This window comes from Apodemus sylvaticus, chromosome 7 (assembly GCF_947179515.1).
Source record: "Apodemus sylvaticus chromosome 7, mApoSyl1.1, whole genome shotgun sequence".
Classification (NCBI taxonomy): Eukaryota; Metazoa; Chordata; class Mammalia; order Rodentia; family Muridae; genus Apodemus; species Apodemus sylvaticus.
Genome location: NC_067478.1, coordinates 4,634,834 through 4,645,380, shown reverse-complemented (window position 1 = coordinate 4,645,380; position 10,547 = coordinate 4,634,834). Strand labels below are relative to the sequence as shown.

The 10,547-nt window shown below is 52.6% G+C and overlaps 1 protein-coding gene across 8 annotated transcripts in view; it reads right to left on the bottom strand.

Moving 5' to 3' along the window:
• Window positions 1–2,549: 2,549 nt before the first annotated feature.
• Scn5a (sodium voltage-gated channel alpha subunit 5) overlaps window positions 2,550–10,547 on the bottom strand; it is an 83,032-nt gene continuing 75,034 nt past the window's right edge. For 7 of the 8 annotated variants that reach the window (XM_052186984.1, XM_052186987.1, XM_052186986.1 and 4 more), the window contains 4 exons: window positions 10,485–10,547; window positions 9,845–9,949; window positions 7,300–7,570; window positions 2,550–4,347 (listed from right to left, as the gene is read on the bottom strand). The exon at window positions 10,485–10,547 is cut by the window's right edge and continues 75 nt beyond it. In XM_052186984.1, the coding sequence (XP_052042944.1) occupies window positions 3,107–4,347; window positions 7,300–7,570; window positions 9,845–9,949; window positions 10,485–10,547 (1,680 nt within the window). In that variant the 3' untranslated portion in view covers window positions 2,550–3,106. The remainder of the gene's footprint in view (window positions 4,348–7,299; window positions 7,571–9,844; window positions 9,950–10,484) is intronic. The other variant, XM_052186990.1, reaches the window with a different exon arrangement.

Genomic DNA, 10,547 nt, shown 5'->3' with positions numbered 1-10,547 from the left:
TTATAAAGTCCTTAGATCTGTCACGGTCACAAGAGAGAGCAGAGAGAGGCTGTGGACAGAACTGGGGACAGTCTTGCTGGACACACATGGTTCATTTTCCCAGATGAAGAGTGTTCTGGAGATGAACCATAGACAGTTAGCAAGACGCTGACTTGTCACCAAACTAGGCACTCGGCACAGTTAAGGTGACAAATTCAGTGCTGTGTGTATCTTAATCTTACCATGATTAAAAAAGAAAGAACCAGGCGAGAGCTCAGAAAAAGCAGTTTCCAGGAAGAGGAGGGAAGCACTTCCTGGGGTGACCTGCTGCATACTGAGGGAAGGATTTGCAGGTGAGGCCAGGGCAGGGCAATTCTGAGTCCAGCTGTAAGGAGGCACATGGACATGCAGTGACAGTGATGGGGCTGGCAGCAAGGAATGAGGGGAAGAGAGGACCAAGAAGCCAGTGTCAAATGTCACAGGTTCAAAGCAGCCAGTAACCCTGCCCTGAGGCTATCTCTGATTTGGCATTTTGGGGGGGGAGAGTTTCCCCTCTCTGTAGTACCCTAGATCAGGAGGCCCTTGAGGAATGGGCTAGGTATATTTCCTCCCCGGGGTGTGTGTGTGCTGTTCTCCCCCCCCCCCCCCCCGTACCCCATTCGTGCTGCCCGAGTCTCTGCTTCCGGCCGTTCTCCAGTGTGGACAACCTGAAGTCATCCCTGAGACCTGAACAGAGGTCCTGAGACCTCTCCTGCCACCTCTCTGTAGCCACCACCAGCTCCACCCCCATCACACACACACACACACACACACACACACACACACACACACACACACACACACGTGCGCGCTCAGGACAAGGCCTCCTCACAGCTTCTTTGCCCCTCCCTCAGTACCCACATTACCCCTCGGCACAAGAACAGATCCCAGACCAGGTCATGTAAGTCATTTATTTGTTTGAAAAATAATGTATTCCATTTATCCACGAAGTCTAGTGAGAAGTGCTCATTTACCTCAAACAATGCCTGGCTCGGACGCATGCCCTCCCTCCTTCCGTCTCCGTCTACTCTCTTCGCCCCTCCATGCAGGTCTAGAGAAGGAGGCCATGCTACGCCAAGGACTTGGGGCTAGTTTGCTCCTCTCCTCAGTCTGCAGCCAGCCCGGGCACCTGTCTTAAGGCTCCACGGCCATCTGCATATTCGAAACCACAGCCTCTTTCCGGCCAGCTGGGATGGCAGCCCTGCCAGCCCCAGGCCACATTCCTGCCCATGCAGCCTGAAGTGAGTGCCAGGGAGGGCCACACATCATCTCTTCAAGCCTCGAGAGCAAAGTGCAGAACTACAAAAATAAGATTTCCACTCAGAAGTATCACCAGGACAGTTAAAACCAGCCCCCCACACTGGGCTCAGCGGGGACACCGCCTCAGGGGCAGGTGGGGCGGGAGCCAGCTGCCACCAAGGGAACTGAGGTGACAAGAAGAAACATAATACTTGACTCGCCCGCAGTGCCCCTCCTCGGCACTGCCAGGAGCGTCCAGCCCTCCACAGCTCCGCGAGGTAGGTAGGAGCAGCCAGCCTGCAGTGGGCAGGTGCGACTGAGGTGGCCTGTGAGGTGGGTGCCCCCAGCCGAGGGTGGCTCTGCTGGAGAGCTAGACTTGGGCAGCCAAGCCCCTGCCTGCTCAGGCTCCACCAGCCTGTCACTTCAGCAGGGACGATGGTAGTCTACTCTAGAAGATTTGCATATGCTAAATAGGATTGTCAGCAGCTGAAGAGGTCATGGGGATAATTGGACTTATAAAATCGTTTTTTTTTTTCCCTGAAAAAGCCTTCTCAGAAGACACCTGGGATAGTCAGACCCTGGGCGGGGCCCAGATGCCACACTGCCTCCTTTCCCAGTGGGATGGATGGCTTGTCCCCTTCCAGGGCACAGAACCAGGCCTGACCATCCAGGGCCTTTCTCCTAGGCAGGGCCAGGCTACCCTCCCACTTCCACAGTGTCTGAAGAGGAGTTGGAGCCCCAGTGGGAATCCTCTTCACGCATGGTCAGAGGCAGAGACCCCAGGGAAGCCTGGGAAATGGAGACTGCTTCCTTTGCTGTGCAGCTGCCACAGCCGGACACAGTCCAGCGGCCCACGCGGAACAGCCTTCTCTCCCCTTGGCCTTTGGACGGGGCCTGCCACATAGCAGGAGCAGGCCGTGTGCCTGACTGTACGTGGGGCTGCCTCCCTCGCACCCTCGGGCTCCAACATTAATACTCTTACGGGAGAGGAAGGAAGGAAGGGCGGAATTCATCTCTGAGACCAGGGGCAGCTCTCTGGAAGCTTTCAGTCTTTATAGCACTGACCTCACGTGAAGCCAGACTGAAAAAAGGAGATTGGAATCCTGGGGACAGCAGGAGAACAGAGTGAATTCCACTAGAAGAACCCCACATATGGGGGCCAGGAAGGAAAACCTGTCTCCCTTGGAGCCACTGACCACATCTGCCTGAGGCAATCTTGGGCCCCTGCAGCCTATGCCCCGCCCCAGTGTGTGAAGTGTGTGTGTGCGCGCGCACACACACACACACACACACACACACACACACACACGTGTATGAGTGAAGTGCTTAGGCCTTCCCGGCTCCTCAGCCCAGGGGACAGGGACCACAACCCTTCCCCTGGGTGCGAAGGAGCCCACGGTAGCTTCGAGAGCAGAGTTCTGGCACCTCCACTGACGCTTGCTCAGGGTTAAGAAGAGGCAGTGTGAACCGCTGCAGATGTTCATGGAAAAAGATGTTCTTTGCTCAAGTAAAAAAATATCAAATATAATAAATCTATGAAAGCTTGTTCACAACATGTACAGTGTGTTTCCCATTCCACCTCATAGGCTGGGACAGAGTTGCTATTCAGAGCCATGTGGTGCTGCCTGGCCAGACCCGCCTACTGGGGTATACCAGGCCTCTACCGGCCGGGGTTCCACCAGCTGCCTCTAGCTTCGACACAGAGACACAGAACTCTGCCTTGTGGTTCCTCCACCTGGAGGCTCACCTGTCACCTCCAGAGCTAGTTAGGCCTCAGCCGACACTGGTTTCAACTGCATAACGTTTGTCAGGATACCACAGGGTACGTCTGGCCAGCGGGTGACCAGGTTCACACTATAGACTCTCGGTCCCTATCCGGAGACGGAGGGAAGTCTGCAAGATCTTCGCTGCGGCTATAGTCTGACGCACGCACTGCAAGGTTATCACTGGTGGCCCTCGTGACGCTGTCGTAGGACGGGGGGAAGGACGTGGAGGAGACGGAGGAGCTGGAGAGTGGACCACTGCGCCGGGAGAAGTTCTCGTTCATCATGTAGGCAATGAGGCCCTCCCGCTCGGGGGCGTCCTCATCAGAGAGGCCGCTGCTGCCCGCCTGCTGGCGGAAGAGGAAGGAAGCGTGCTTCACCGAGCGCTGCAGCAGGTGCCTCCGGAAGGCCCGCTGGATGACCGTGGCCGACACCTCCTCGTGTTTGCGCCGCAGGGTGGTGGTGATGGGCTCATAGGAGATCTTGGAAGGATTGGCCGCCATGAACTTCTCCTCCATCTGGATCTTCAGGGCGTCCATCTCCCCGGACTCCCCGAGCACCCTCTTGGTGAAGGCAAACAGGATATCCATACAGTGGATCCGGTCCCCGCTCACCATGGGCAGGTCCATGTTGATGAGGCTGATCTGGTTGGGCTTGGCGATGCGGAGCGGCTCAGACAGGGCATCGGCAAAGTCAGACAGGGCCAGATACTCGATGAACTGGGTAGCCTCCGGGTCGAACTTCTCCCAGATCTCGTAGAACATGTCGAAGTCATCCTCGCTCAAGGGCTCTGTGCTCTCCTCCGTGGCCACGCTGAAGTTCTCCAGGATGATGGCGATGTACATGTTGACCACGATGAGGAAGGAGATGATGATGTAGGTGGTGAAGAAGAGGATGCCCACTGCTGGGCTCCCACAGTTCCCCCGGGAGCCATTGCTGTTGGGCAGGTTGGGGTCGCAGTAGGGGGGTCCTGTGTTGAGGATAGGGCTGAGGAGGCCGTCCCAGCCAGCCGACGTGGTGATCTGGAAAAGGCATAGCATGCTGTTGGCAAAGGTCTGGAAGTTGAACATGTCGTCGATGCCGGCCTCCCACTTGACATAGGCAAAGTTGGCCATGCCGAAGATGGAATAGATGAACATCACGAGGAAGAGGAGGAGGCCGATGTTGAAGAGGGCGGGCAGGGACATCATGAGGGCGAAGAGCAGTGTGCGAATCCCCTTGGCTCCGCGGATCAGCCTGAGGATGCGGCCGATCCTGGCCAGACGGATGACGCGGAAGAGTGTCGGGGAGAAGAAGTACTTCTGGATGATGTCGGAGAGGACGGTGCCTGTGGGGAACAAGCAAGACTAAGTGTGTCTGTAAAGGGCAAAGCCCTTCCAGGAAGACCAGGTCACTGGGACGTTCTAGGACTTGGCTTCCTCTTGCCTCTATGATCCTGGAGATGAAGACCTGTATTTTGCTAAGTGGTTCCTCAGCTCTGTTATTCTAACTGTAAGGACACACCCGTACAGTGGATGTCTACCAAGACACTATACATGGGCTCTGAAGCCAGAGGGTCCCAGCACTGCAGCAGCCTAGCAAGACCCAGAGCTCAAGGCTTCTAGCTCCTCACTATTCAAAGCATGCTCTGAGGATTAGCAACCTCGGGCTCTCCTGGACGCCCACTGGAAATGTAAAGCTTCACCCCACCCCGCCATCTCCTCCTAACAAATGCAGACACTGCAGGTGCATGCAAAGGGCCACACACACTGGCATAGTGTCTCTGTAACAGTTCCCATCACTCTCTGGCTCTGGTCTTTTCCACTTCGGGGTCTCTACTTTAAGGACACAGGTATATTATAGGAGAAAGAGTGAGGTAAACTTGGGGGTGCAGGGACCTCTCCCGGCTCTGTCATGAGTGCTGAGGGTTGGCATGTGCCAGGAGCACTGGGTTACGCCTCTTTCAGTCTTCATCAGACTTCCCAGAACCCCAGAGAAAGCCAGCCACAGGCAACATCTCCCTCCCAGAGGGAGCTGAGAGAAGCTAACTGGCCCGAGTGACAGGCTGGGACAAGACCCAGACACTGTGGCTCCATGAAAGCTCTTAGCCACACTCTGGGTTGGTCCAGCACCAGGACCAGCAGGTGACTATCCTGTACCTCCCAACGCCTCTGAGACACCAGTGGTCTAGCCTAGCTGACACTCTGTGTCTCCTACACTGCTTTCCAGCCTCATGGGGGGCACACTGCCATCCTTACCTCCACCTGGGGCCTTAGGACATTCCTGAGCCTACCTCAGGGTCCAAATGCCTGCTCACCACTGCAGTGAAATGAGAACCTGCCCTGACCTCTGGTGGATTTGCCAGAGAGAGGTACATGACATTTATGGCAGAAAAGCAAAGTCAGAATGACCCAAAAGGCAGATGTGTGCTTATGGGAACGTGTGTGTGTGTGTGTGTGTGTGTGTGTGTGTGTGTGTGTGTGAAGTATTGATCTGTAAGTACAGCAACAAAGACAAAACATACAGGGTCAAATTAGACTTCATTAAAATTAAAACAAAACAAAACACTTGCGGCTTCAATGAGCATCACAAAGAGAGCAAAGCAGAGAAAGGGAGGACATATTTTTGATTTGTGTATTTGATAAGGGATTGGAATCCAGAATAGATAAAGTGCTCTTACAACATGGCAATAAATATGATAAATTACTCTAATTTTAAAAAAAAGAATAAAAGTTTCAAAATAGCTACTCTCTACGCAAGATAAACAAATAGCTAGTAAACACAGAAAAGACATTCGGTGTCATTAGCCACCAGGGAGTTAGAAACCCAGACACTAGTGAGGTAGTGCCATATCACCACGATGGCGTAAGCATCATTAAAAACCCAGCCTTGTGGCGGTGAGGGGGTGGGTTAATGGGAGCTCTGACCGCTGATGGTGACTAGGTGAATAGTGTGACCGCTTTGGAACATGGTTCGGCAACTCTTAAATATTTCAGACCAATGGTTACCAGGAGATGAGGGGGTGTGGATATGGAGAGAGGCTGCCTGCCAAGTGGGTTTTCTAACATTGTATACTACTGATGGTTTCTCAGTTCTGTGTGACAATCATCAAGCCAATGGCAGACTGCAGTGTAGATGCTCCTACGGGGTCACAGTGCTCAGTGACCTGGTAGCTGTCTTTGTGTTAGGTAAATTCTGTGATGTTCACAAAATGATGAAATCACCTAATGACACATTTCCCAGAACATCTACCCAGTTAAGCAATGCCTGATGACATCGAAACCCACAGAATGCACACTGTCAAGTGAATTTTAAGTTAACCTTCTGTGAGTTTTATGGTACATGAATCACATCTCGATAAAGCTGTCACGTAAGAATTTGGATTCTAGTTGAGTGGTGGTGGCACACGCCGTTAGTCTCAGCACTTGGGAGGCAGAGGCAGGTGGATCTCTGAGTCTGAGGCCAGCCTGGTCTACAGAGTGAGTTCCAGGATGGCCAGGGCTACACAGAGAAACCCTGTCTAGACCTCCCCTCCCTCAAAAAGACTTTGGGGCTGAACAGACATGGTGAGGACTTTTTCTGTGTTAAGCGCTCGTCCCCTGTTGTCCCCCCTCAGGAGAACTGCAGGAGGCAGACGGTTTTGCAACCTGGCACAAATGTTGGACTGTAGAGTTTTCCATCCCCAGAAATGATTGATGTCTTCTACACTGTCAGGTGATCTACCTCTCATTCTTAGGGCCTGACTTGCCTCTTCTCCCTTCCGCCTAGGCTGCAAGCGTCTGTTTGGAGGGTAGGAGAGTCTCTGTAGTCACCATTCCTTTTTCTAGCCTCAACCTTAAAGTTTTCTGAGTAATCACAGAGCTGTGTCCTAAGGAGGGTAGGGTCAGGATGGGATACTGAGTTCTCTTCAGGTAGACGTAGGCCTGAATGGGCCCTGTCAGACAAGTTCTGTCTAGAATGATGTGTAGTCTGTGCATGTGTGCACAAGCATGCACGTGAGGGGTTGTACATATGCGTGGTGTAGATGTGTGTGCTTGCGTATGCTTATGTGTGTGTGCATGTGCATGCTTGTGTGTACTTATATGTATGCATGTGTTTGTATGCACGTATGTGTGCTTGTGTGTGAGCGTATGTGTGCTTATATGTGAGTGTGTGTGTGTGTGTGTGTGTGTGTGTAAGGGGGAGTTGAGGAAGACAGAGAGAGTGAATGAGGAGCTAAGACACTAAGTAGAGCACAGAGGACTGGAACAGATACATGGCCTGGGCAGGACTTCCCCATCCAGCCATCTTGTATACCCACCAACAATGGAGAGAATGACGACCACGAAGTCAAAGATGTTCCAGCTGTTGGTGAAGTAATAGTGGCGCAGGGCAGCCATCTTGACAATACACTCGCCTGTGAAGATGGCCACGAAGAGCAGGTTGATCTTCGCCAAGATGTTGACCTTCTCAGGACTCTGGTCATCCGTCTCCACCATCATTGTCACCATGTTTAAACAGATGAGGAACATGATGGTGACATCAAAGGCCTGCTTGGTCACAATGTCGAATATGAAACCCTGGTACTTGTTCTGGAAGAAGAGGCGAGGGGCTCAGCGCACAGAGATCCTAGAAAACTCCCCAGTCAGCCCAGACAACTTACATCCTATTCACCCTCTGTGAGATTAGATGCCCCCCACACAGTACATGTACAGGAGGAGACCATGGAGGTTGACCAGATGGCCCTCCAGCCTGTGTACTCCATCCCCTCCAGGTAGAGGCTGAGCCCCAGGATCCCACCAGGCCACCCCGATGCACCTTCAGGAAGATATCTACCCTGAATTTCAACATACCATCCATGTGCTATTCTTTGGTCTCACAATCTGGAGATTCAAGGGCAAATCTAAACTTCAATCCTAGCAGTTGTATATGCCTCCAGATCAACATATTTTTGCCATGTTATCTTATGGATTAGATGTTATTTATTCTGTGGGACTATAAAAGGCAGTCTGTGGCCTAGTTGAGTGAGGCTTACTCCGGAGACCCAGTAGAATATTCTATAAGGAACGGAACCAGTGAGCCATGCTCCCAGACACTCAGGCTCCTGACACCAACTCCATACTCCTGACTCCTCAACTCCATAATCCTGTGGCCATCAGTCATATGTAGGGCCAGGCCCCTAGTGTTCTGGCTGGACTCCACCCCACAGTCATCTGGCTACAGCCAGGTTTTCCCCGCCCCACAGTTACCTGGCAAGAGCCAGATAGCCCAGCCCACTATAAAAGGGGTTGCCAGGCCCCTCCTAGCTCTGTTGCTTTTTTTCTCTTGCCTTTATGCTCTTGTCCCTCTGTTCCCGCTTCTCTCCCCATTCTTCTCCCCTCTTTCCACATGGTCATGGCCAGCTCTCACCCCTCTATGTCTTTTTTTTTCTTTTCCTACTTCTCTATAATAAAGCTTTGAAACCACGGACTGTCTCTTCTTATCAAAACCCACTGCGTAGGAGCAATGGAACAGGCCTCAGCGTCTCTAGCCACCAGACTGGACCAAAGACTCTCCCACCCAGCCAGGCTTCCTCCACAGGTGCACGGGAGCCCACCATCCCTTTACAGGTACTTGGGCTCCGCCCATTTTCCCTACATTATTCTATTGAATAAAATTTCTTTATATCATATCTGTATGTTTCTAAAAACATCTTATTTTTAAAATGAGCACGTGTGTGCCTGCATACAAGTATGCACACACGAGTGCAGGTTAGGTGCCCACGGGATGCAGAAAATATTACTGGACTCCTGTAGCTGGAGTTCCACGCAGCTGTGAGGAAGCTGCCTTGCGTGGGGGCTGGAAGCTGAAGGCAGGTCCTCTGCAAGAACAGTATACAATTTCAACCACCGAGCCATTCTCCAGCTCTCCTATGTGCCATTATTCGTAAGCAAGACCAGATTATTCGAAGGAAGAGAGAGGATTAAAAATAATGTTTGGGGCTGGAGAAATGGCTCAGTGGTTAAGAGCACTGACTGCTCTTCTAGAGGTCATGAGTTCAATTCCCAGCAACCACATGGTTGAGATGGTGGCTCTCAACCATCTGTAATAGCATCTGATGCCCTCTTCTGGTGTGTCTGAAAACAACCACAGTGTACTCATATAAATATAATAAATAAATCTTAAAAAAAAATTAATGTTCACTCCCCACCCCTTCTGTTTGGCACCCCCAATCTAGGAAGGAATAGGGTGAGTATGGAGGAGAGGGAAGGTTTGTCCATCTGGCTTATGGCTTAGGGTCAGCTCACCTAAGGACTTTGTACAAGTCTCCCTTTTTCTGTTTGCTTGTTTTTAGGACAGTGTCTCAATATGTAGCCCTGGCTGGAACTGAACTCAGAGCGATCCTCCTGCCTCTGCCTCTCAAGTATTGAAATTACAGGCAGGTACCGCCATGACCCAACACCTCATCTCATTTTCAAGAAGAATGGCTTGACGGGGCAGAGGCTCCAGCACCACCCTGGCCCCACTCAAGGGGGACATATCCAGTTCTCCGAGGAGCCTAGCGTTCTGAGAATGAGACTGAGTGCGGGGAGGGATGTGAATGCCCCCTGCACTGCCTGGGAAGAACATGTACCCCTGAAAGGAAGGAGGGGCCCACTGGAGGCAGCTGAGTTCCTGTGAGTATGCAGTGTGGCCTAGAAGTCACCACCTGCCCTCACGCCTTCCCCATATCTGCATGAGGCTCGGACTTCAGTGTCGGAGAGCAATCCCAGGGTGTGTCTCAGCCGGGCGGCAGCCTGAAGAGCCCCTGATGGGAGGCTTCTTCGATGGAGGAGCCCAGGGCTCCCGTTAGACCCTCCCTGACTCTACCAGGGATCCCGGCTCACCAGGGGCCGTGGGATGGGCTTCTGGGGTTTCTTGGAGCCCAGCTTCTTCATGGCATTGTAGTACTTCTTCTGCTCCTCCGTCATGAAGATGTCCTGGCCCCCTAAGTATAGAAAGACAGCACCCGCATAATTCTGGGGCTCTCAGGCCCTTGCTTCCTGGGTGAAGGGACCAGGCTCAACCCCTTTGTAATTTCCTGTCTCAAGGGTATATTTGGAGAGATTTCCCCCCAAAATATGCCTTTCCGGGGTCCCCCATCCCTGTTCTCTGGTTTTGTGACCTGCAGATCCAGTGTCACCTGACCCTCTCCTTGGCTCAGCTCAGGCAGGCCTCGGCTCCTCTCTGAGCATCAACGGCTTCTCTGGTGCATCTCCTTAGGCTGCCCTCTCCACAGCCCCACCCATGACTCTTGATTGCAGATTGGGTTAAGAGTTCACATTCTCACCCCTGAGTCTCTTTGCTAGGTGAGGGCAGGCGGAGACCCGCCAAAGTCCCCTCTGTTCCTCATGGCCACCTCCGCACCCCTCCCCACCTGATTTTATCTGAATAAAGAAGAGGCTCATCCCCAAGGTCTGATGGGGGCCTCTGGCTCTCCGTCCTCCTCTGCCCCTCCCCCTCAGGCGGAGCCAATAGTCTACGTATCTTTTTCTTCTGCTGGTTGAAGTTATCAATGATGACACCAATAAACAGGTTGAGGGTGAAGAA